This window comes from Dendrobates tinctorius, unplaced genomic scaffold, assembly GCF_039654945.1.
Source record: "Dendrobates tinctorius isolate UK_male_01 unplaced genomic scaffold, ASM3965494v1 ptg000001l, whole genome shotgun sequence".
Lineage (NCBI taxonomy): Eukaryota > Metazoa > Chordata > Amphibia > Anura > Dendrobatidae > Dendrobates > Dendrobates tinctorius.
This window is the reverse complement of record NW_027361669.1, coordinates 17129208-17157041: the sequence shown is the minus strand read 5'-3', so window position 1 is coordinate 17157041 and position 27834 is coordinate 17129208. Positions and strand designations below refer to the sequence as shown.

The window sequence follows — 27834 nt, the reverse complement described above, 5'->3', positions numbered from 1 at the left end:
CGCCCAAACAGTGGTTTATGACCACATATGAGGTATCGATGTACTCAGGAGAAATTGCCCAACAAATTTTAGGATCCATTTTATCCTGTTGCCCATGTGAAAATGAAAAAATTGATGCTAAAAGAAAATTTTTGTTGGAAAAATTAAAATGTCCATTTTTTCTGTCCACGTTGCTTTAGTTCCTGTGAAACACCTGAAGGGTTAATAATCTTGAATGTAGTTTTGAGTAGCTTGAGGGGTGCAGTTTTTAGAATGGTGTCACTTTTGGGTATTTTCTGCCATATAGACCCCTCAAAGTGACTTCAAATGTGAGGAAGTCCCTAAAAAAAATGGTTTTGTAAATTTTATTGTAAAAATGAGAAATCGCTGGTCAACTTTTAACTCTTATAACTTCCTAAAAAAAAATATTTTGTTTCCAAAATTGTGCTGATGTAAAGTAAACATGTGGGAAATGTTATTTAGTAACTACTTTGTGTCCCATAACTCTCTGGTTTAACAGAATAAAAATTCAAAATTTGAAAATTGCGAAATGTTCTAAATTTTCGCCAGATTTCAGATTTTTTCACAAATAAACGCAAAAATTATTGACCTAAATTTACCACCAACATGAAGCCCAATATGTCACGAAAAAACAATTTCAGAATCGCTAGGATCCGTTGAAGCGTTCCTAAGTTATTACCTCATAAAGGGACACTGGTCAGAATTGCAAAAAATGGCCTGGTCATTAAGGTCAAAATAGGCTTTGTCATGAAGGGGTTAAAGAAGCCCTCCCATTACCTTTTTTTTTTGTACTAAATCTGTGTTTTTGTTTATTTAGTGTAGTGTCAACATGTTCATATACTATTGAGTCTTCGGTATTCAGCACCGCTCATCTCTTCTGAGTGACTCCACCGTTCGTCAGTCTCTTCTGATTACTCTGCGCCCTGTGTGTCCCTCAAGTAGCTTTAGCAATGTAAACCTATGGGAGCATCAGAACGAGGCTCTACAGACTTACATTGTATGGTCACGTTCACACTTTCAGTATTTGCTCAGTATTTTACATCAGTAAAGCTAAAACTAGAAGTGGGTGATAAATACAGAAGTGGTTACTATTGATGAGCGAGTATACTCGTTACTCGAGATTTCCCTGAGCATGCTCGGGTGATCTCCGAGTATTTGGAAGTGCTCGGAGATTTAGTTTCTGTTGCCGTAGCTGCATGATTTGTGGCTGCTAGACAGCCTGAGTACATGTGAGGAATGCCTGTTTTTAGGAAATCCCCACATGTATTCATGCTGTCCAGCAGCCACAAATCATGCAGCTACGGTGACAGAAACTAAATCTCCGAGCACACCAAAATACTCGGAGATCACCCGAGCATGCTAGGGAAATCTCGAGTATACTCGCTCATCACTAGTGGTGACGTGTTGCTACCGTGTTATACTTTTCCTCCTACAAATACTGATGTTAAATGCTGAACGTGTGAATGTGGCCTATGAGAGACAGAAGAGCAGTGGCATCACTCAGAGGAATGGATCTGCTCTGGATACCAGAAGAGATGGTGAGTATTTTAACACGCTGTATATGTACTGTAGTGTCGCAGATTCAGTGAAAAATAAAAGTGCTTCTATAAAGAGATTTTACATTACTTTTAAAAGTTAAATTACTTGGCTATTAAATAAAAAATCTTACAATCAACTTCCGGGCTGGCACTATTCCTCTGCACTTGGAACTGCATCTCCTGCCTGTGTCCTGGCATCATCATTATCCAGCAGAGCTTCATATTCCTTCCAAGCTGGCTTCTTCCACTCAACGGAATGTGAAGGCTGCTGCTGATTAGCAGCCACTGATTGTTACAGTGGTGCATGATGCCATCTACCAGATGTTGATGTCAGCCGACCTCTGAGAATGCAGTACAGAGTGAGGAGGAGCAGTGTCAGCCTGAGAGATGAGTGTGTGTGTGTGTGTATATATATATATATATATATATATATATATATATATATATATATATATATATATATATATATATTATTTTTTTTTTTTTTTTTTTTTTTTATTTGCTATCCTACCCTACATCCAACAGCATTAACTTTTAAAGTAGGTAAGAACCCCTTTAAAACAGTACACTTTTTTAGGGAGTCATGTGTTCATGCAGAAACTATTGTTGCTTTTAACTTCCAGTTTCAGGTAAAATTGAGCTGTTGCGTAAGCGAATACAGGACCAACAAGATCACGTCCAGCAGCTGAAGAGTTCAGCCAATGAATTAAAGGCAGAAAAACTTAATATTTCTAGTAAGCTTCAACGTCGACAACAACTGGAGGATCAGAATGTTGAACTGACCACTGAGCTGCAGTGTTTGTCAAGAGAGATAAAGGCAAGTTTTTTCAACTGCTGCAAGTGCTGATTGCAATTAGTAATGAAGTTCTTCCTGTGGGGTATAATAGGCTACATCTGTCGACCATACGCTGCCTGGCAAGGTAACCAATGTACTACGTAAAGGGGGTTTTACACATAGTGATATCGCTAGCAATATCGCTATAACGTCAACGATTTTGTGACGTTATAGCGATATTGCTAGCGATATCGCTATGTGTGATACTTACCTCCGACCGGCTCCCCCTCTGTCTGTCGCTGATCGCGCGAGATCGGCCGGCTCCATTTCTCGTCGAGCGCTTCCTGTGGCGCCGACGAACGACGTGTGGAGGCGGACGGGAGAACGTCAGGATCGCCGCGTCTGAAAGGTAAGTATCGTCCGCTGTATCGCTGCTGCATCGCTGTGAGATCTGCCTGTGTGGCAGCTCACTAGCGATCATATGAATCCCAGTTATAATGATGAAAAATTTGGTCAATTTGGAAAAAAAAAAAACCCTAAGAAACACATTGTGCTCATAACAACTAGTAATAATACCATCTGTCTTTGATCTAACTCATGGATCAAAACCACCCATGCAGTTCAATGGCTCCAAAAATATGTAACCCACAAGGCAAAAGTTGTAAAAAAATGAAAAATTATTACAGAATTTTTTTTTTGGTTTATCTCGCCCAAAAAAATTAGGTAAAAAGATATCAAAAAACCATATATACGCCCACAATGGTACCAATAAAAATTACAGCTTGTTACGCAAAAAAACAAACCCCCGGTTCTTTTTCTAGAAACGTTATGACACAATGGAACAACCGAAAAGAAAAGAAAATTTCTTGTTTAAAAATAGTAAACCATAAGAAAAACTTTTAAAACTTGATCAAAACTGTTGTACCCAAAAAATGGTACTAGTGGATGCGACAGAATGTCCCATAAAATACAAGTCCTCATACAGCTCAATTTATGAAAAATAAGAAAGCTATAAATATCACATGTTGCTGAAATAAAAATTATTTTTTTTTGTACAAAGGTACAAATTGGTATTTTCCTGATTGTATCAAACTGCAGAATAAAGAAAATATGCCCGTTGTACCTAGAGGTGGACAGTGTTTTTAAAAACTATATTCATTTAAAATGCGGGTTTTTTTGTTTATTTTGCCTTCTATGAGTGTAATGAAAAATTATCAAGAAGTGTCACCACAAAATGGCACTAATGAAAACTACAGTTTGTCATGCAAAAAAAAACCCCTCATATAGCTCTGATGGAAAATTTTAAAACTGCTTTCCGAATAAGAAAAACTATTTAAATTTAGTATCCATATTTTTGTACTGTCCTACAATATAAATGTTACACACTGCGTGCAGCTTGAAATTTAAAACATAAGTGGCAGGACTTCTGTTTTTTTTCCAATGAAAAGTTTGTTAATCTGTTTTATGTACCCCAAATGTATTCCACTGATAAATACAACTCATCCCGAAAAAACACCATCCCTCCTAAGCTGTCTACAAGGGCATGCAAATCATAGAGAGTTGAATATAATGATACCAGGAAATCTGCAATCTGATGTCTAAATCCAGATAAATCAATGTTTTTCTTGATATGCAAAGGATCCAATAAGATCTATGGGCCGAACATAGATCTCCCCAAGAATCTGCCTCCAGAGTTTACTTTAAATGAAAGGGATCGTGTGAAACATGTAATGACTGAAACTTTACTCTCATAACTACACACAGCTCTGCATTGAGATCAGAAATAACACAGTGCAGCAGAAGTGAACTTTATCTCATTATAAACACATTTGTCACTGCAGGTGGAGTTTTACAGTGCTTCAGCTTTCATCTGTGTGGAAAGAAGAGCAGTACAGCAGAGCTGACAGTATTGTAAGAAGACAACTGAAGCTGCAAATGTGTTATTAATGAGAGTTCAACACTGTTGTGCTGTGATGGTTATAATCAGGCTTAGCTCTGCAGCAGAGCTGACAGCAATATGAGAGGTCAACTGCTACTGCAATGTATTTACAATAGGACAAAGTTTTGTTTTGCTGTACTGTGTTAGGTATAATCAGGCACAGGTCTGCAGTGAGATATATGACCTACATGCAAATATAAAGGCTTAGTAGGGTTGATCCTACTCAGAAATTCCCTTTTAAAGGTTTGCTGTAAAATTACTACAGGTTTCAATAAGTCAAATATATGTGAAAAGTGTGTTCATGTAATACCTGTTCACTTCTGGTCACCAATTTGTTTTGGAGGCTGAATCGTGGAGTCTGCTGTGCTATTTACTAAAGCAGAAATATATATGTTATTACTGTTTATACTGAATCTTCCCCTATATCGCTACTTAAAGGGAACTGTTCAGGTCCCCCATGCCCTTAAATCCACCACCATTCACATATCTGTGATTAAACTACCTCCCTAACTAGCCCTGTATAACATGATAAATGCTGTAAAAAAAAAAAAAAAAAAAAGAATTCACAATCTCTTGTTTCCTTATACCAATTGGGCCTTTGACTAGTTGATGTGGCATTAGTTACCCAGACTAGTCAGCCCTCTTTCCATGTTATCATGGCCCTGTGGGCGTGATAACATAATTTGCACGAGCCGGCCTCATCGCCAGCTTATGCAAATCTGCACTAGTGCACCACTCATTCCAACAGCATCCCTGTGTCTCTGAAGCCAGGTCTCTTCCCGGCGTCAGAGGCACACTGCGCTTGACAGGAATCCATTGTCTGAACTTCCGGACATGCACAGAGCACACCTCTGAAGCCATCTTCTGAACTTCCGGACCGTGCCTCTGAAGCTAGGAAGCGTACACCTGGCTTCAGAGACACAGTTACGCTACTGGAATGAGTGTCACACTTGGGCAGATTTGCATAAGCTGGTGATGAGGCCTGCTCATGCAAATTATGTTGTCACGCCCACAGAGGCGTGATAACGTGGAAAGAGGGCTGACTAGCATGGGAACTAACGCCTCATTGACTAGTCAAAGTTCTCAATAGCATAGGCTAAAACGCAATCAAAAAGTTGAATGTAAATCAAAATGGTATCACTGAAGATGTCAGCCTTCAAAATCAAGCCATCATACAGCTCCATCAGCAGAGAAATAAAAAGGCTATAGCTCTCAGAATATAGTGATCCAAAAACAATTCTTTTTTCTATAAAAGTTTTTGTTGTGTAAAAGCGGCAAAACATAAAAAACAATATACATGTGGTATTGCTGTGATTGTACTGACCCAAAGAATAAAGCTGTCTTATCATGTTTACCATACGGTGAACAGCATAAAAAAAACAATTCCTGATATGCTGTTTTTTGTTCATTTTGCCTCCCAAAAATCAGAATAGAAAGCGGAAAAAAAAGTGATGTGCTCTATAATGGTACTAATAGAAATGTCATCTCGTCCATTAATAACCAAGCCCTCACATGACTGTCAACAGAAAGAGAGAAAAGTTATAGCTTTCAAACTATGGCGATACAAAATCTTTTATTTTGCAAAAAAGCGGTTTTAAGTGTGTGAGACAGCCAAACATAAAAAAAATATAAATCTGGTATAGCTGTAATTGCACTGACCCAAAGAATAAAGTCGTCTAACCACTTATTCCACATGAGGAACAGCGTAATAAATGAAACCAGTTCTTCACCTGCTGTTGATTTGTTTTTCGGTCTCAGAAAGATGGCAATAAGGCTCGGCTCACATTTATCCTGCACTGTACACTCAACGCTTACACCGGGGTTTCTATGTAAACCTCTGAAATACGTGATTCAGATGGGACCTCCAGCGGGAAAATTCCCTAATATGAGGCAGATGGAGACACTGTGGACGCTGTCAGGCCTATGATCCGGCGGTGTTCATCCTTATAAGCATGCACATGAGCGCGGTCAACCACAGGTTTGTGCACCACTGAAAAGGACACCGCTGAACAGAAGTCATACGATACCAGAGTAACTCTGCTGCCTCATTATAGTGAATGGATCCTTTGGAGGTTTCCTCTGAATCAAGTCATTCGGAGATTTAGGTTAAAACCCCAATGTAAATGCTCAGCATAGAGCACAGGAAAAATATGATCCAAAATGTTATGTAAAAAGTTTCCTATGAAATCTTCAACTCAATCCACAGAAAAAGTGGATATTTTAGTTTGTAAAATATGGTCACATATCAGGGGTTCTGCTTTTCAGGTACCTCAGGGGCACTGGCAATGTGACATGGCACCCTCAAACCAGTCCAGCAAAATGTGAATTCCAATATGGCGCTTCTTTCCTTCTGAGCTTTGCACTGTGCCTCAAGAGTAGTTTTCAACCACATATGCGGTATCTGCATACTCGGGAGAAATTGTCAAATAAATTTTGGGGTCCATTTTCTCCTGGTATCCTTGTGAAAATACAAAAAAATAGGGCTAAATTAAGATTTTTGTGGGAAAATTTATATATTTTTTTTTTCACTGCTTTACGTTATAAAGTTCTGTGAAGCAGCTGGGGGGTCAAGTTGCCCAACAAACATCTAAATACATTCCTTGAGAATTCTAGCTTCCAAAATAGTGTCAGTTTTTGGAATTTTCTACTGTTTAGGAACATCAGGAGCTCTCAAAGCGAGACATGACACCAACAGACCATTACTTCAAAGAACATCACTTCTTTTCTGAGCCCTGCCGTGAACTTTAATAGTCGTTTACATCCACATATGGGATATCTCTGTACTCAGGATAAATTGCACAACAAATTTTGGGTCAACTTTCTCCTGCTATCCTTGTGAAAATTAAAAAAAAAAATTGGGGCCAAAAATTTTTGACGAAAAATTTAGATTTTATTTTTTTTTATTTTCACGGTTTAATGTTATAAACTTCTGTAAAGCACCTGGGGTTCAAGGTGCTCACCACACATCTAGATAAGTTTACTAATGGGTCTAGTATCCATAGTTTCTAAAATGGTAGCTCTTGTGGGAGGTATCCACTGTTTAGGCACATCAAGGGCTCTGTAAACACGACATGGCGTCTGCTAATTATTCCAGAAAATTTTACATTCAAAAAAGTCAAATGACTCTCCTTCCCTTCCAAGCCCTGCGGTGCCCCCAAACAGTAGTTTTCCCTCACATATGGAGTATTTGTGTGCTCAGAGAAATTGCACAACAGTATTTGGGATTCATTTTGAGCTCTTATCATTGTGAAAATAAGAAATTTGGGGCTAAAGAACATTTTGGTAGGAAAATGAGATTATTTTATTTTCATGGCTCAAACTTATAAATTTCTGTGAAGTACCTGGGGGTTCAAGGTGCTCACTATATATCTCCATCTTATCTAGATATATCCCTTGAGGAGGGGTCTACTTTCCAAAATGGGATCACTTGTGGGTTATTTTCACTGTTTAGGCACAATCGGGGCTTTCCAAATGCGACATGGCATCCGCTCTCTAGTCAATTCCAGCCAATTTTGCGTTCAAAAAGTTGAGCGGCGCTCCTTCACTTATGAGCCCTGCTGTACACCCAAACAGTAGTTTTTTCCCAACATATGGTGTATTGGCATGCTCAAGAGAAATTGCACAACAAATTTTGAGGTCCATTTTCTCCTGTTAGCTTTGTGAAAATAAAAAAAATTGGGTCTAAAGTAACATTTTTTTTTTAAAAAAAAAGTTACATGTTCATTTTTTCCTTGTACATTCCAGTAATTCTTGTGAATTACCTGAAGGGTTAATAAACTTCTTGAATGTGGTTTTGAGCACCTTGAGGGGTGCAGTTTTTAGAATGGTGTCACTTTTGGGTATTTTCTCTCATATAGACCCCTCAAAGTCATTTCAAATGTGATGTGGTCCCTAAAAAAAAGTTTTGTAAATTTTGATGGAAAAATGACTAATCTCTGTTCAACTTTTAATCTTTCTAACTTTGTAACCAAAATTTGTTTAAAAAATTGTGCTGATGTAAAGTAGACATGTGGGGAATGTTATTTATTAACTACTTTTTTTGGCATAACTCTGGTTTAAGGGCATGCAAATTAAGAGTTTGAAAATTGCAACATTTTCGTCAATCTTCTGATTTTTCACAAAAACGCAAGTCCTATCAAACAAATTTTACCACTATCATTAAGTACAACGTGTCAGGAAAAACAATTTTAGAATCAGTGGGATTCGTTGAAGCATTCCAGAGTTATTACCACATAAAGTGATATTGGTCAGAATTGTAAAATTTGGCCTGGTCATGAAGGTGAAAATAGGCTTGGGTGTTGAAGGGGATAAGCTATCAATGGAAATATTGTGGACTTCAAACCTATTAGTATAAGTAAGAAATAAAATAATCCGATTACTATTAATAAGGAAGGATTGTTTGGGAATATATACTACTAGCTGAAGAGCCCGGCGTTGCCTGGGCATAGTAACCAACTGTGGTTAGTTATACCATATTATAATGATTATATTGCACATAAAAACATTTCACATCATATATTCAACACTACAGATTTGCTACACAAATTAACTAAACGATTACCCAAGTATTGATAGTATTTTATTTTCAACTCATTCAATAGCCTTTTGATAAACAACATTTTTGGTTTTTCCTTTCGGTGCAAAGATGAAAAGATTTTTGGCAGTTCCAACTCTTGAACAGATCACGTAAAGTTGACCATGAGAAAAGCATGGAGATTGCAAATTGATCCCTACTACTGTCAAGGACTGTCCCTGAGCATGGTTAATGGACATTGCAAATAGCAGTTGAACTGGAAACTGGAGGCGTTTAAAATCAAAAAACAAATCAGATGGAATGAGTGGAATTCTTGGAATGAAAATATCCTCTCCTTTGGCACATCCTGTATCTGAGCTGTGTATCTAACCCTATCCTGTGTGATAATGTCTGCTGAGCTGTGTACCTAATCCTCTCCCGTGTGATACTTTCTGCTGAGCTGTGTATCTAATCCTCTCGTGTGTTACTGACTGCTCAGCCGTGTATCTAATCCTATCCTGTGTGACACTGACTGCTGAGCAGTGTATCTAATCCTATCCTGTGTGATACCGTCTGCTGAGCCGTGTATCTAACCCTATCCTGTGTGATACTGACTGCTGAGCCGTGTATCTAATCCTATCCTGTGTGATACTGCTGAGCCGTGTATCTAATCCTATTCTATGTGATACTGTCTGCTGAGCCGTGTATCTAATACTATTCTGTGTGATACTGTGTGCTGAGCTGTGTATCTAGTCCTATCCTGTGTGCTACTGACTGCTGAGCTGTGTATCTAATCCTATCCTGTGTGATACTGACTGCTCAGCCGTGTAATAAATTGTGTTATTTCCAGCTTTACAGAAGGACGATAACACCATAGAAATTATAAGAATAATAGGCCTCAGTTACCACAACTGTCTACAAAGAAAAATGTTGCTGATAGCAACCAATCACAGCTCATTTTTCATCTTTTAAACAGCTCTGGGACAGAGTGGCGACTTTTGTGTTTCGACTTTTATGTGGCGAGGTTGGTGTATGTGTGGTGAAATATGTGCTGAGGGTGGTATATGTCATGATCCAGGTTGGATATGACAGGTTTTGAATAAGTAACCTTTTTTTTTCCTTTGAGCTGTTTGCTTGGGGTTGGTTTTGCCCCCGGTGGCCATTAAGGTCATTGCACAGTGGTCTTTTGTTCTAGTTTGCCCCCGGTGGTGGCTAGCGTTATTACACGGGAATCACTAGCAGGTGTTCTTGCTCTGGCTTTCCTATAAAGGAGTGTCAGGTGTGTTCACTCACTTTTGGTGATATTGGTCTTTTCCAACCATCCTTGGTGAAGGAAGGAACTTGAGATGAGTCCCGGGCAGCTCAGTCAGAATCCTGGAGTGGCAGCTATGGTGTCAGCGAGGAGTTCTTGCAAAGCTTGGAAGAGTGGCAGCTATGGTGTTAGTGTGGAGTTCTTGCAAAGCTTGGTGGAGTGGCAGCTATGGTGAAAGCTGCACTCAGATGCTGGACTCTGTTGCTGGAAGAGAGCTGCACTCAGATGCTGGACTCTTGCTGGAAAGCTGCACTCGGATGCTGGACTCTGTTGCTGGAAAGCTGCACTCACATGCGAGACTCTGTTGCTGGAAAGCTGCACTCAGGTGTTGGATCCGGTTGGAGGAAAAGATGCACTCAGGTGTCGGACTCTGTTGCTGGGAACATTAGCAACAGAGCAAAGCTAAGTGGTGTTTCCCTGTTTGTCACTTTCCTCAATGTGTGTTTTAGTGCAGTGGTGGGATTAGTTTCTGCACCGTCCACTTCACTAGTAAGGGATTGGTTCAGGGCGAGCTAGGGATTTCAGGTATCCTGATCGGCGCCCGGTGCGGAACCGGCCTAGGGATCGTTAGGAGTGTAGAGACACTGACTCGGGGGAGTGCAGCAGGTCTCCACGTCCCCGTTCCCTATCGCAGGGCCACCATTGTAATTGTTTTCCTGGTTTTCCCCTTTATTCTGAAATTTGCCTGCTGGAGGCGGTGTATCCAGGGTCACGCGTGTCATATAAATTCGCCCTGCTCGAGGCGGTGTGTCCAGTCAGACATGACCATGACAGTATATGTGTTGAAGCACGTCGTAGTATGTGGCGCATTTTGTGTGTGTGTTCATATCCCCGTGTGTGGTGAGTATCCCATGTCAGGGTCCCACCTTAGCAACTGTATGGTATATACTCTTTGGCGCCATCGCTCTCATTCTTTAAGTCCCCCTTGTTCACATCTGACAGCTGTCAATTTGCCTCCAACACATTTCCTTTCACTTTTTGCCCATTATGTAGATAGAGGCAAAATTGTTTGGTGAATTGGAACGTGCGAGGTTAAAATTTCGCCTCACAACATAGCCTATGAGGCTTTCGGGGTCCAGACGTGTGACTGTGCAAAATTTTGTGGCTGTAGCTGCGACGGTGCGGATGCCAATCCCGGACATACACACATACATACACACATTGAGCCTTATATATTAGAGGAAAAGAAGAGAGATCAGAAAGATAGAAGATATGAAAGAAGAGAGAAGAGGATGGGAAAAGGAAAAAAAAGAGAGGGTCGGATATGGTACAGTCTGGTCACCCATTGGTAGGCATTTCAGGGTACAAAAGGTACTGTCTCATTATACTACCTTTTTTGTCAATACACCACCCTCATGTAGAAAATTAAGATTAAAAACGCAGAGTTCCTGAAAAGGATCCAGGGCTGCCAGAGTCGTGCAAATTTTGAGTTGTCTCCAGTTGTTTCAGCTGTCAACTCCTCCATATAATGGATATGAGCAAACTCATTCTGCCTCTCTGACATTGATGGGACTTCTGCTGAATCCCGGCGTCTGGGGATCACTGAATGGGCTGCTGAGAGACGAAATCGCCAGAGACTTCTCTTTCGAGCTCCAACTAGACCTGGTAACATTGACAAAAGAGCTATCTGACAGGTTGGGTGAATTTTATCTCTTATTTTTTCACAATACCACCAAATATGTAATATCGTTCCTTTTTTCTGTTTCACAATGCCAACACTGATCGGAAACCAAGGGCAAAACCGCATGCAATTTTGTTGGACACTGGTACCATCTAACTAAGAAGCGTTCTAGAATTATTACCACATAAAATGAAACTGGTCAGAATTGTAAAAGATTGGCTGGTCAGGAAGGTGAAAACGGGCTTGGGGTGAAGGGGTTAAGGAAAGTGGTTGTTTGATTTAAACCAGTGGTCCCCAACCTTTTTTGCACCAGGGACCGGTTTCAAGCAAGACCATTCTTCCATGGCCCGGCAGGGCGGGGATGGAGGTGTGGCAGGGGTGGGGCTATGGACGCGGTTGTAATGTAGCAGTGCATACTTATAATTAAATAACATTTATAATGTGACTCAACTCACCATAGGTTTTGAAAGAGTGCTCCATCACCCCCTTCTCCCCATCACTCCCTTCTCCCCATCATTGCCTTCACCCCATCACTGCCGTCTCTCCATCATTGCCTTCACCCCATCACTCCCTTCTCCCCATCATTGCCTTCACCCCATCACTGCCGTCTCTCCATCATTGCCTTCACCCCATCACTGCTGTCTCTCCATCATTGCCTTCACCCCATCACTCCCTTCTCTCCATCATTGCCTTCACCCCATCACTGCCGTCTCTCCATCATTGCCTTCACCCCATCACTGCCGTCTCTCCATCATTGCCTTCACCCCATCACTGCCGTCTCTCCATCATTGCCTTCGCCCCATCACTGCCGTCTCTCCATCATTGCCTTCACCCCATCACTGCCTTCTCTCCATCATTGCCTTCACCCCATCACTGCCGTCTCTCCATCATTGCCTTCACCCCATCACTGCTGTCTCTCCATCATTGCCTTCACCCCATCACTGCTGTCTCTCCATCATTGCCTTCGCCCCATCACTGCTGTCTCTCCATCATTGCCTTCACCCCATCACTGACGTCTCTCCATCATTGCCTTCACCCCATCACTCCCTTCTCTCCATCATTGCCTTCACCCCATCACTGCTGTCTCTCCATCATTGCCTTCACCCCATCACTGCCGTCTCTCCATCACTGCCTTCACCCCATCACTGCTGTCTCTCCATCATTGCCTTCGCCCCATCACTGCTGTCTCTCCATCATTGCCTTCACCCCATCACTGACGTCTCTCCATCACTCCCTTCTCCATCACCCCCATCATGGCCTTCTCCCATTACCCCCTCATGGCCTTCTCTCCCCATCACGGTCTTCTCCTCATGTCCCCATCTCCTCCAGGGCCAGGCTCCACCGACACAAACACACACAGACATACATGTACACACACAGACAGATATACATACACACACACAGACAGACATACATACACACATTATATACACACAAACACACACACACACACATTATACATACACACAGACACCACCTCTCTCCTCTCACCTGTCGCAGCATCGCCCGCGCTTCCTCGCTCTGACACAGCAGCGGCCGCGCTCCTCTCTGTGTCAGTCAGAGACAGGAAGCGCGTGCGGCAGGCAGGAAGCTGGACGGGTCCTTGCAGCTCCGCTCCTGCTATTCCCTCTTGCAGGCAGCGGAGCTGCTTGGATCGCTCCCTGGCCGCCGCTACTCCACTGACCGCCCCTGGCTCCCCTTGTGTCCGCAGACTGGCAAGGGCACTGCAGCGGCCCGGTGGTTGGGGACCCCTGATTTAAACTATTTAATTCCATTTACAGTTTTATTATTTTACATATTGTACCACCTAGTTTAGTGGCAGGATAGGGATTTCTCTGTGCAGTGTAGGGTATGAAATATGTCTTCAAAAAATCCAGAAGAGGATGTGGTTTTTCTGTTGTTTTTTTCTGTGACATCATGCGAATACAGTTATCAGTTAAGTGTGCAGCTTTCTAAGAATGCACCCTACCTTTAAAGGCTATAGTGACTAGATGAATTATGGCTAGATAGGAAATCTTTATTTGTTTCATTAGAAACTAGCTTGGGGTTGATAAATGATTTATAAAGAAAATGCCAAAACTCCTGTATGTTTATCTTCAGGGCAATGTGTGAGCCGTGCAAGGTGACCATTAATTGAATCCTTCTGTTCTAGCACTGTTACTCATCGCTTAATGTAGTTAGTCATACAGTTGGTCTAGCATTAATTACAGCTGATGTCTGCTCACAAACTTACTTAGCATAGCAAAGTGTCAATAAATGTGTACAAATACCTAATCTCTTATATACAGTTGTTCTGTTCTCATAAAGCATGTATGTTTACACCGGGAGATGTGCTGCCAACAAGTATGATTTTTATGATGGCATAAATATTACAGACAGTGACAAATAACCATTTTGTTTATTTGTTGGTTGATTGCCAGCATGTTTAGATGGGCCGATAATCGGGGAAGAGAGTTCTAATAAATGCTTGTTCATAGATTGACCCAAGTAAAAATAAACCTTTAGTGTAGGTTTACGTGTATTTGTGTCTATTATTGAAATACATTGTGCATTAAAGTGCATTAAAAGTAATTTATTTTTGTCCAGGAAGCCAAAGAACAAGTTTTCCCATTGGAAACAACACTTGAAAAACTACAGCAAGAAAAGCAGGAAATTCTGGAAAGAAAAGAATCCAGCCACAGAGCAGCACAAGAAAGGGTAAACAGTTACATATGGGCTATAGTATACTAATGTGTTAAATACCTCTGAGCACAATACTCAAATGTGAAAAGTAGTCTGTTACACTACTATTGCAGCTTCTGTTTTTATTGGAGGCCACAATGCAGTGTTGGATTATTTGTATGGCAAATACTACTAGCACCGGATGGACCTCTTTGATTTATCATGGGGTTTATCAAGTTACATTGTGGTTTCCATCATTTTGACAGAAAGAATGGCAATACATACTGCAGTTTTGTTTTCTTGGAGATAGTCAGTGGAGGCTTGGAACAGACTCTCTAGTTAAAGACCCCTCAAAGTGACTTCAAATGTGATGTGGGCCTTAAAAAAAAAAAATGGTGTTCCAAAGAGGAGAAATCGCTGGTCAACTTTTAACCCTAACGAAAAAAAATTTTGATTCCAAAATTGTGCTGATGTAAAGTAAACATGTGGGAAATGTTACTTATTAAGTATTTTATGTGACATATTTTTGTGATTTAAGGGCATGAAAATTCAAAGTTGGAAAATTGCGAAGTTTTCAAAATTTTTGCCAAATTTCTGTGGGTTTTTTTTCACAAATAAACGCAAGTCATATCAAAGAATTTTTACCACTAACATGCAGTACAATATGTCATGAGAAAACTTTGTCAGAATCACCAGGATCCATGGAAACGTTCCAGAGTTATTACCATAAAGGGACAGTGGTCAGAATTGTAAAAATTGGCCCGGTCATTAACATGCAAACCACCACCCTTGGGGGTAAAGGGGTTAAAGTAAGTGAATTTCAGGCAAAAATTTAAATAGACACTAAAAGACACATGGGAGTGGTGTAGGTTGCTGCCTAAATATTTAGAGATTAGATTTTACCTAAAACGGTGAATACTACTGAATGTTGTCTGTAATCTGGTAAGCTTACTTTGAAACCAGAAATACAAACTAACATTAAAGGGAAGGTGCCATCAAAAAAGTTTTTTTCAGCAATTTAAAAAATGTAAAGACTTATTGTTTACATTTTCTTAAAAATTTTATCATTTATTTATAATTTAGTAAAATATGAAAAATAATTTTAAAAGTTTTCGTATTTCCACTTTTAAACACAAGGGGGAGTAGCTACTGAAATTTGTCACATAAATCTAGTGTACAACTATTTCACATTACTGCACTGCAGTAAATATGGGCTGAATCTACTCACGTGTGTGATGTCACTTCACTCCTCCCCTTCTGGGTACATGGGGTGCAAATAAGGGTCAAGGGGTGCAGCTGCCACAGCCAAAGAAGGGAGAAGGGGGTGCAGCTGTAATAGCAAAATCGAATACATGGGGTGCAGATACTTCAGGAAAAATGAGATAATCACTACCAAACACAGTGACACATATGGTTTCACAGATGTGCACAGAACCCCTACCCACAGACACTTGCTACAAGATAAGGTTCATTAACTAGTTGCAGACGGACATGGGCAATGGTTACAGGAGGTAAGGGGGCACAGGAGGTAAGGTGGTACAGCTACAGAACTTCAGCACATGAGTATCCAAACAGCCAACATTAACACACACATGAAAAAAGGCACCATGTCCTGAGGTATAGCGCAGTCATGAAATGGGGGTGCAGCACCCAATTGCACAAATGAGCTGCAGAAAAAATGTCCGACACACTCAGGTACGCTAATTAGTAATTTGACAGTCAGAAATAACCCACACTGCTCACAAAAATAACTTGAATCTGACAAAAGTAATAATAAATCAAAATCTATGAAAATGAGCAAATGAAAGTCAGACATTGCTTTTTAACCATGCTTCCACAGAATTTAAAAAATAAAACACATGAAATAGGCCTGGTCAGAAATGATGGTACCCCTGAAAATAATGTGACAAAAGGGACATGATAAATCAAGGTGTGTCCACTAATTAGCATCACAGGTGTCTACAATCTTGGAATCAGTGAGTGGCCTGTATAGAGGCTACAGATACTCACTGTGCTGTTTGGTGTATATACTCCTAAGTGATAATGGCCAAATTATGCCCAATTAGCCATCTCTCCATCTCATTGGGGGACACAGGTACTGTGGGTGTATGCTACTGCCATCTGGAGGCTGACACTGCGAGTGTCCCTCCACGTATCCTCTCCCGCGACGTGGGACATGATGCCGGACTTAGCCTTGTCCACCCCTAGGTATGGAAACCATGGGATTGTACAGAGGCACAAGACTAGTCCGTGCGGCCCCCACTGCTCCACCAACGCTAGACGGCGGTGCTGCAAGGCGGCGGACGGTCCCTCTCCTCAGCCCTGGAAGGAGGACGGAGCTAGGGTGCCTGCACCATCCCGGATTTACACCCCCCTTTTCCCCCCTGTACCTGATCGGAGAAGGCCAGACGGTATGGAGGGGATGACCAGGGAGAGACCTGCGGCGTCCAGAGGGCCGGAGCCCTTATCTTCAGGCGTTCAGCAGAGGCTGACAGATGTCCCGGCATAGGCCCCTTCCTCTTCCCTTTCCCGGCCCCCCTCCCGAGGGTCATTCCCCCCCCCCCACACAGCAGTCCTCACAGTAGCGTTGCTGCAGCGGTGGCGGCGGAGCGGATGCCTTACTATGCAGCGCCCGGCCCGCCCGCTGCCACCACCCCCGTCGCGGGCGGACATCAGAAATCCAGCCCGCTGCTTCGGCTGGTGGTAGGCCGCGGCCGGAAGTCCCGCCCTCCCGTTGCGACGTCACTTCCGGCAGCCCGCCCTCCGGAGCCTGGGCGGACGCTGGATAATTTGAGGCCCCGGCTTCTCTGCAGGGTAGGCCGCGACCAGGAAATAACGGTCGGCCTGCCCTCAGCAGGACTGTGCAGCAGGAGAGGACGTGTGGGGGACACAGGACCAGGTAAGTGCAGTCCCAACTGTGTGAGGATACGCAGCAAAGGTGCTCCCTCCTCCCCCCAACCCCTAGCAGGGCAGCTTTGAGACCGAGCGGATTCAATACGGCTGGGAAAGGGAAGACGCACACATTCCTATACGCTGCATGCATCGCCTGTAGGGCCTCATTTCTGCGGGCGCAGAGCATTAAACTATGTGAGGCCTGAGACTACGAACATGCCCAGGAGCCCTCCCCTGCGACCGAGCCCAGGGATTTAAATCCTCCGGAATGGGCCTTATCGCTATCGCAGTCTATGGCATCGCTTACAAAGGCGATCGAGTCTCTTCACGTCCCAGATGGGGCAAGGATAGTGCCTCGCTGATTTGGGAGGGGTCCTCCACCTCACAAGAGCCTCCGGCCTGCAGGGGCCGCTCTCATTCCAGGCAGGCGCAAAGGAAACAAACCCACAGGGCGTCTCTCGGCCTTTCCGGTGCCTCGGCATCCGTGAGTTCGGCATCACGCTCGCCTTCACCAGTTGTCGGGAGCGGGCAGAGTTCAGATTATGACTCAGACGAGCCGCTGGACCTAGATTCCCCGGGGTGTCGGGAAACAATTGACAGCCTCATCGATGTCGTTGATCAGACTCTGGAGGTTGAGGATGACGTCACCTTGGCGGTCAGGCCATAAGGTATCCTTTAAGTGGACTAAGCGACCGCATAGAGTGTTTGGCTCTCACCCCGACATAGTGCAGCGTCACAGGGAACGGTCGGATAGGCGTTTCTCGGGCCAGAAGACGATAGTCGAGATATCCGTTTGCCCCGGAGCTCTGTAAAAAAAAATGGGCGGAATCCCCAGTGGTGGATCCGCCAGTGTCACGCTTGGCCTCGAAATCCGTGTTATCTGTACCTAGTGGTTCTTCTATCAAGGACCCCACTGATCGGCTCATAGAAAGTTTGGCTCGCTCAGTCTTTGAAGCATCAGGATCAGCACTCTCTCCCTCGTTCGCGGCAACGTGGGTAGCCAAGGCCATGAAGTCATGGTCAGAGTCATTGAACAAGGTCTTGCAGGATAGAGATCTGCCTACAGAGATATCAGAGATCGCAAGTCAAATCGCTATGGCTGGTGACTACTTAATCAATGTTTCCTTGGATTCAGCCAATTGTGCGGCGCTCTCAGCCGCAAATGCGGTAGCCATTAGGAGGGCCCTATGGTTAAGGACATGGTGGGCCGATTCTATTTGCAAGAAGTCGTTAACTTCCCTGCCTTATCAGGGTGGCCGCCTGTTCGGGGAGAAATTAAACCAGCTCATCTCCGATGCTACGGGGGAAAGAGCAGCTTCCTCCCGCAACAAAGGGCCAAGCAGCCGTTTCGCCAAACTCAGGCACGGTTTCGGGCCTTTCGCAACCCCGGGTGGACGGCAGCAGCCAGCTCTGCCGCTCCAGGTTGCTCCAACCAGGATAGGGAGTGACAGGTCTCATATAGAACCAACCCATTGGGGAGAATGTGTGCTCGCCAGCCCAGGGCAAGGGGAGCCAGGGCCCAGAGAACCTCAGCCAAATGACTCGGAGCACGTTTTAGGCGACATCAGCAGAGTAGGCGGCCGCCTGCTCTGCTTTCGCCAGGTCTGGGTCATGATAGCACGCGACTCATGGATGGCGGAACTGGTGTCCGCAGGATACAAGATAGAGTTTTTCAAGTTTCCCCCAAAACGATTTTTTCGGTCCCGACTTCCCAAAATGGAGCCCCGGGCAAGGGCGTTGCTAGGGGCCATCAACTCACTCCAGCGCAACAGAGTCATTGTTCCCGTACCAGAGCACAAGAAGGGGCAGGGTTTTTATTCCAATCTGTTTGCGGTCCCCAAAAAAGGACGGGACAGTCAGGCCGGTTTTGGACCTGAAGCTCGTGAACAAGTTCATCAGGAACAAACATTTCCGAATGGAATCTCTCCGTTCAGTTATATCGGCCATGGGCCAAGGGGAATACTTGGCCTCGATCGACATATAGGATGCCTACCTGCACATCCCCATTTTTCCTCCGCATCAAAAGTTTCTGCGGTTCGCCATCAATGGCCGACATTTCCAGTTTGCAGCACTGCCCTTCGGACTAGCCACCGCTCCCAGAGTGTTCACAAAGGTGATAGCAGTTTGGATGGCCGTCTTACACTCTCGGGTCATAGTCGTCTTACCATACTTAGACAACCTCTTGGTGAAGGGCCCCTCGTTTCGGGCGTGCGAGGAGAATGTCAGCATCACGCTGGATACCCTCTCCCGCTTAGGGTGGTTGGTCAACAGGAAAAAATCATCCCTTGTCCCGGCCCAGAGGATTTCTTTTTTAGGGATGATTTTCGACACCTCCCGAGGGTTGGTAATTCTCCCTCAGGACAAAGCTCTAGCGCTCCGGCAAGGAGTCCAGAAGCTTCTACAGCCAGTCCCACACACCATTCGGTTTGGGATGAAAGTGCTTGGGAAGATGGTGGCAGCAATAGAAGCGATTCCGTTTGCCCAGTTTCATCTTCGCCCCCTACAGCACGCCCTCTTGTCAGCCTGGGACAAGAACCGATTCACGCTCGATCATCAGTGCCAGCTATCCTCGCAGGTCAGACAGTCACTGGAGTGGTGGACGAGCACGTCCTCTCTTCTGCAGGGGAAACCCTTTCCCCCAGATCACTGGCTAGTGCTCACAACCGACGCCAGCCTCCTCGGCTGGGGAGCAGTTTTTCGTCACCACACCACCCAGGGACGATGGTCCCCGCAGGAGGCATGCCTCTTGATCAACTTGTTGGAAATATGAGCGGTCCGGCTGGCACTGCAACATTTTCAGCACCTTCTAGCAGGACGTCCCGTCCGGATTCAATTGGACAGCGCCATGGCGGTGGCTTACATAAATCATCAAGGAGGCACGCGCAGCAGAGCAACCATGCACGAGGTGGGGCATGTGCTTCACTGGGCCGAGAGGAACCATTCGGTAATTTCGGCGGTCCACATCCCGGGCGTGGAAAATTGGGCGGCGGACTTCCTCAGCTGGCAGGGTGTCACTTCGGGGGAATGGTCTCTGCGCCCCGAGGTCTTTCAGCAGATTTGCGAACGGTGGGGAACACTGGATGTGGATCTGATTGCCTTGAGAGTGAACACCAAGGTGCCCGTGTTCGTCACCCGATCTCGGGACCCACGAGCGATCACCGTGGATGCGTTGGTTCTGCCATGGAACCAGTTTCCCCTTCCATATTTGTTTCCCCCGCTGCCACTACTCCCGAGGGTCATCAAGAAGATCAAAACAGAAGGGGTTCCAATGATTCTGCTGGCCCCAGACTGGCCCCGTCGGGCGTGGTACGCAGATCTAGAGCAGCTACTCGCCGACATCCCATGGCGACTGCCAGAGCGCCCAGATCTACTGTCCCAGGGCCCGATCTTCCACCCGAACTCAGGGGCTCTGTGTTTGACGGCATGGCCGTTGAATCTTGGATTCTGACCCAGGCGGGGTTTGGGCGCGAGGTGGTCGCTACAATGATTCGTGCCCGGAAGGCTACCTCGGCGAGAATTTACCATCATACCTGGAAGGTCTTCTTCGCTTGGTGTCGAGACCGTGGTTTTTCTCCACTGACATTTTCGATTCCCAACATCTTGGCCTTTCTCCAGTCAGGCCTAGACTCAGGTTTGGCCCCGAGCTCCCTTAGGAGACAGATATCGACATTGTCCATCCTGTTCCAGCGAAAAATCGCTACCAATATGCAGGTGAGGATTTTCATCCAGGGAGTCTCCCACTTGGTACCGCCCTATAGGGTGCCTCTGGACACTTGGGACCTTAATCTGGTCCTGAGTGTTCTGCAGGAAGCTCCTTTCGAACCGCTTCAAGATGTTCCTTTGTCGTACCTTTCCCGGAAAGTAGTATTCTTGGTAGCCATAACTTCCATTAGGCGAGTCTCTGAGTTGGCGGCCTTGTCCTGCCGAGCACAGTTTCTCACCTTCCACAAGGATAAGGTGGTGCTCAGACCAGCTCCCCCCTTTCTGCCGAAGGTCGTATCCTCATTCCACATTAATGAGGATATTGTCTTGCCCTCGTTTTGTCCAGCGCCTGTACATCGCGTGGAAAAAGCTCTTCACACGTTAGATCTGGTGAGAGCACTCAGAAGGTACGTGGCGCGGACGGCACCCTTTCGTCAGACGGACACGCTGTTCGTGCTCCCCAAAGGGCGCAGGAAGGGACTCGCAGCCTCAAAATCGACTATAGCCAGATGTATTCGTTTGACTATTCAGGAGGCCTACCGCATCAGGGGTGTGCCGGTTCCAGCAGGGATCAGAGCACACTCTACTCGGGCAGTGGGCGCCTCTTGGGCACTTCGGCTCCAGGCTTCGACAGATGAAGTGTGCAAAGCAGCAACCTGGTCCAGCCTGCACACGTTTACTAAACATTACAATGTCCATACTCAGGCTTCGGCAGATGCGAGCATAGGTAGAAGGATTCTCCAAACAGCGGTGGCGCACCTTTAGACAGGAGGTGCATGTAGCTTGGATTGGTGAGTCAACTTCCAACCCAGGGACTGCTTTAGGACGTCCCACAGTACCTGTGTCCCCCAATGAGACGAAGGAGAAACATGGATTTTTGTGAGTACTCACCGTAAAATCCTTTTCTCCGAGACGCTCATTGGGGGACACCGCACCCACCCTGTTAGCCAAATTGGCTCTTGTTTATTTAATTAATGTGCATTTTTTTGTTGATGTCCGGGTGGATCTTTTCCAGACATATTGTTATCTGCATTAAGGCTGTTTTTTCGTTATTCTCTGACTGCTTTTGCACTAAACTGGTTTCAGCACGTATTCGGGGCGAGGGTGTATGCGGCGGAGGAGGAGCTAACCTTGTGTTGTTTACTTAGTGTCAGCCTCCAGATGGCAGTAGCATACACCCACAGTACCTGTGTCCCCCAATGAGCGTCTCGGAGAAAAGGATTTTACGGTGAGTACTCACAAAAATCCATGTTTCCCTCGCCTGTGTCATGAGACTCATTAGTGTTACAAGGTCTTAGGGGTGAATGGGGACTAGGTGTGCTACAATCGGTGATATTGCTCTCATACTGGTCACTGGAAGTTCAACATGCCACATCATGGGTGTGTCATGGTTTAGAACTGCATGAGTGCTGCCAGCTGTGGGGAGCTACAGTTCATTGAGGGAACCATGAATACCAACATGTACTGTGACATACAGAAGCAGAGTACGATCCACTCCTTTAGGAGACAGTGCCACATGGCAATATTCCAACATAACAACTGTAAACACACATGCAAGACCTTGCTATAGAAATTGAGAGTAAAGGTGCTGACCAAGCATGCCTCCAGACCTAAATCCTATTGAGCATCTATGGGCATCGTCAAACGTAAGGTCAAGGAGCGCAAGATCTCTAACATCCACCAGCTCCATGTTGCCGTCATGGAGGAGTGGAATAAGATTCTAGTGGCAACCCGTGAAGCTCCAATGAACTCCATGCACAAGAGAGTTTAGGAAGTGCTTGGAAATAATGGTGGCCACACAAAATATTCACATTTTAGGTACAATTTGGCCATTTTCACTTTGGAGTGTACTCACTTTTGTTGTCAGAGGACACATCACATTTCCACTGTTATACAAGCTGTACACTGACTACTTTGCAGTACTAATCTACAGTCATAAACTTAAAACTGATTAGATGTATTACTTGTATTTTGAGCTGTACAATAATTACAGTTTCCCTTTTTCTCAAATCTCAGTTAATATATTCTGGAAGATTTTAATCTGTTCCTTTTTTTCTTTTAGCTCATTGACCTTAAGGAAAAGGTGAAAAAAGTCACCTTGCTAATGAAAGAAATTGAAAAATACATACATGACGGTCGAGAAGAATTCAAGGAGGTACTTTTTACATGTATTAGAAATTAACCAATTGCCGCTTTAATAAATCTTTTGCAAGGTAATAACACATATATTTTGCAGCAAAAGGATGCTGAACTACAAGACTTAATTTCTCGACTTAACGATTGCGAGAAGAAGAAAGAAAATATTAATAAGGAGATGATCACCGTTAGACAAGATATAGACACACAAAAAGTAAGTATAAAGCTATTTGATATCACCTCCCTTTAAATTACTGTATAGTATGCAGCACTCAGCTTATGTTCAGAATAGTGTTGTTTTTTCATGCATGTTTTTAATTTGGTATTAAATTTTAAATACTGGGAACGTTCAGGGTAGGATCAGTAAACTGCATACTTCCGCGGCGTCCAACCTGCGGCATCCAGATGTTAAGGCATAGTGGATGGGATTTCAAGAAATACCATGTCCACTATGCATGCACCTACGCCCGCGGTTCACTTGTGGAGATGGACATGCAGCATGTCTTTCCAGACCGCAGCGTGTCTTTATCTTGTTGGGACGCAAGTTTCTGCAAGATAAATCTCACCCATACAATGTATTGGATGCAGTGATTCTGCATGGTTCAGTGACCACATGTGGATTCACCTGCGTTCAATAGCCGGTAGTGCTTTGGATACAGCGGACATGTGCTGCGTCCAAAGCGCTTCCAATTACTGACCGTGTGCACCCCGGCCTAAGGATCTGTACACATTGGGTATTTATACAGCAAATCTTTTCTCCAAATATTTGTGGCAGAAAAATATCCTGAATATTGTAATAGCAGCATTGCAGATTTTATGAAATCTCGTCCACACATTGTGCGGAAAATCTACACTTTAAATTGACTGGTGCTGCAGATTTGAGATCTGCAGTGTTTTAATTTATGTGGGACAAATCTGCAGCATTTCTGCTGCCACATCGGCACTTTTTTTTTATTCATAATGGATCCACCCCCTTGAGGGCACCTGTATACATAAAGGTTTTTTTTTTTCATTCCAATCAATTTTTATTGTAGGAAGTTACATTAGAAAAAAGGAAAAATTCAGGTATCAATGGCATTAATACACAAAGAGAACAACGCTGTAACATGTGGTAGTATATCTTTTGATTATGATTCACATTTCCTATCACACCACCAACAATCATGTCTGATGCAAGTTACAACTTTTTTTTTTTTTTTTGGTTAATCAACACCTAATACCTATAAAGTCAACCTACCAATTACTCTTTAATCCTCAAAACGAGGGTTTCAAACAACCAGAACCAGAGAGTAAGAAAGGAAGATAAGAAAGGGGAAGGGAGGAAGAGTTGGGGGGGGGGGGGGGAGAACCATGGATGGTTGCAAAGAGGCAACCAGGGAGGGGGAGGGGGAAGCTAGGGAATTAGATGGCGTTCCGGGGTAGCCCGAGCAGTAACAACAACATAGATATAAACATCTTGAATATTGACATGTGGTACGGATGAACTCCCTGCGTAACACTCTCTTTGACCCTATTTGACCCATTTTATTAATCTCAGACAGTTTTCCCTGGAAACAGATGCCTGACAGGGGATGCATATACAGAGTTTAGCCACGTGTCCCAAGTCTGAAGTATTTTGTTTTTGGCGCGGATGGAGTGAGCCAGACAGAACTCGTATTGGCACTGGAGATTAATTCGGTTATATAGTTCAACTAATGTAGGTGTCTTTGGGGATTTCCAATAGCTACTTATGCAATATCTGGCAGCAACTAGAATGTGAACCAATAATCCCCTGGATTCCCAAGAGAACTCCTCTATACCAACGTTTAGCACTGCCAGACCCGGATTCGGATTAATAGGATTGCCTGTCAGCTCACCCATCAGGCCAAACACCTCCAGCCAGAACGAGAAAACCTTGGGACAAGCCCACCAGCAGTGACCAAGAGTACCCCTTTGGAGGCAGCCCTTCCAACAATGTGGCAAATAATTTGGGAGGAACTGTGCTAAGTTGGCTGGGGACCGATACCATCGCAGGTGTACTTTTTTCAGTTGCTACAGATGATTTATGCACTTGGAATATTTTTGGATATTTGCTGAAGCCGAGTGCCAGTTTTAAGGAGAGGTAGAGACATTCAACTCCACGTCCCATTTATTCATATAAGGAGATTTTTGCTCTTCGGGGGGGTTATTGAGCCATTTGTATGTTGAGGAGATACCTTTGGATTTAATTATCTTTTTAAATACCAAAGCCTTTGTTGTAGGTAACAGAGGATTCGACTTTAGAGGAAATTTAGAGGCCAGAAAATGACTAATTTGGATGTGTTGATAGAAACAACCCTTTAAAGAGGGGTGTTTCCATACTATTTCATTAAAGGGATTAACACCCAAATCAGAGAATAGAACCACCAGCACTGTATTGCCCGATCCCTCCCACCTGGCTAGATTCAAAAAGGGGATTTGAGATTCCAACGACTTGAGGGAAATCTCTGAAAGAGGAATCTGAATCTTATGACTCAAGTCATTTCGCCAGACCTCCAGGGAAGCTGACATGGTGGGAACACACGGGGAGAACCGTGAACGGCTCAAATATTCTGCTTCCATCATTCTTCTGACCGAGCCCTGGCGGGACAGGAAATTTTTAATCTGAGCCCATCTATGTGAATTGCCTGGACGCCACCATTCCTTTAGTGATTCAATTAGTAAGGCTTTATAATATGCCGTTATGTTTGGGGTGCCCAGTCCCCCTGAGTCATATGGGGGATATAACACTTTACCTGCGACCCTGGCCCTTTTATTACCCCAGACAAATTTGTTAGTCAACGATTGAAGTTTCATCAGGGTTTTGTGAGAAATTTTGATGGGTAAGCATCTGAGCACATACAATATTTTGGGTAAGAAAACCATTTTAAAGTACTGTATCCTGGCCATCCAGGATAACGATATTTTTTCATACCTTCCCAATTCCTTTTCTAAATTTTGGATCAGAGGTTCCAAATTTTCTTTAATTAACATCTGCGATGGTGTCAGCTTAATACCTAAATAAGGTATCCCCCTGTCGCACCATTTGAATTGAAAGGCCCCCTCCAGCACACTCCTGGCTTCCACCGGTACATTAAACGGCAATATCAAAGACTTTGCCGCATTAAGCTTATAAAACGACACTTTAGAAAAGTTTGATAATGTGTTCACCACTGCTGGAATCGAAACTACAGGGTTAGAACAGGAAATTATCACATCATCTGCGTATAAACCAAGTTTATGTTCAAATTCCCCAACTCTTATACCAGAAATGGCTATGTTTTTTCGTATAGCTTCCGCCAGAGGTTCTACCACTAAAGCAAAAATAGCGGGAGACAATGGACACCCCTGGCGAGTGCCATTACTTATTTGAAATTTAGATGACAGAAACCCCGATGCCAACACTGACGCATTTGGGTAAGAGTAGAGAGCTAGAATGGATGACTTAATTTTCCCCAAGAACCCGAATTTTGTTAGAACTCTCTCCAGGTATCCCCAGTGCACCCTGTCAAAGGCTTTTTCAGCATCAAGAGACAGGAATGCACTGGGTTCACCCAATATCTCCACCAGTCCAATTAAGTCAAGCATCCGTCTGGTGCCATCCTTAGATTGCCTGCCTGTCACAAAACCAACTTGGTCTGGAGCCACTAAGGCCGGGATCACTTTGTGAAGTCTATCCGCCACTAGTTTGGCATAAATTTTAACATCACAATTTAGGAGTGAAATGGGCCTAAAATTACCCGGGGTGTCTGCAGGTTTCCCTGGCTTGGGTAGCGTGATAATAATCGCTTCCAAGTTGTCTGGGGAAATTGACCCTTTATTTTGCCAAAAATTGAAGGTTTTTAACATAAAGGGGGACAGAGTGGATGTAAATTGTTTGTAATATTCGTATGGCAGCCCATCGGGGCCTGGGGCAGAGTTAGACTTAGTCATTTTGATGGCACCTAGGATTTCATGTGTAGTAAAGGGAAGATTAAGTTCCTCTAATTGCTCATCTGAGACCCGGGGAAGATCCAGGGTGTCTAGAAAGCCCTGTATATCCACTTGAGTCGGCTGTGACGTGTTGGAATCATATTTTAGATTAAACAGGGCCTCATAATATTTCGCAAATGCTTCTGCTATTTCAATGGGATGTCTAGTGATTGTTCCATTTGGGTCCCTCAGGAATTCTATTTTAGATTGAATCTCACGTTTTTTCGTCCTTCTTGCCAATAAGGACCCCGCTCTATCCCCTATAGCATAAAATGTCAATCTATTTTTTTTTTAGATTATGTTCGTATTTTTGCAGGAGTAGGGATCTTAGTTGGAATCTATGGGTTACAATTTCTTTAGTCAAGTTAGGGGTTGCTTTGGCTTTATTCAGGGATTCAAGGTGATGAATACGGGTTAATATATATTTAATATCTGCATCTTTTTGCCGTTTTTGGATGGAGGCTAGTTTTATGAAGTGCCCCCTGACTACTGCTTTATGAGCAGCCCACAGGGTCTCGTCAGAAATTTCCCCATTATTATTAAGTTTGAAATATTCTGTTAACACTGACTCTACTTCATCATGCACCTTCTGCCTACCAAGCAAGCTAGTATTCAATCTCCACCTGGGGGAATTGTGAACATTAAAGCCACCCTGAACAGACAAAGAGATCGGCGCATGATCTGTCCAAGTGATTAAACCAATATCAGCTGCAACACAATTACTTATAGATTTGCTGTCGACCAAAAAGAAATCAATTCTACTGTATGAGCGATGC

The 27834-nt window shown here is 44.0% G+C and overlaps 1 protein-coding gene across 4 annotated transcripts in view; it reads left to right on the top strand.

The window, feature by feature from the left end:
- Positions 1-27834, top strand: part of RAD50 (RAD50 double strand break repair protein) — a 202183-nt gene that overhangs the window by 114480 nt on the left and 59869 nt on the right. For 3 of the 4 annotated variants that reach the window (XM_073569486.1, XM_073569566.1, XM_073569614.1), the window contains 4 exons: positions 2162-2355; positions 14285-14395; positions 23016-23108; positions 23190-23303. In XM_073569486.1, the coding sequence (XP_073425587.1) occupies positions 2162-2355; positions 14285-14395; positions 23016-23108; positions 23190-23303 (512 nt within the window). Of the gene's footprint in view, positions 1-2161; positions 2360-14284; positions 14396-23015; positions 23109-23189; positions 23304-27834 lie in introns of all 4 variants that reach the window. The other variant, XM_073569696.1, reaches the window with a different exon arrangement.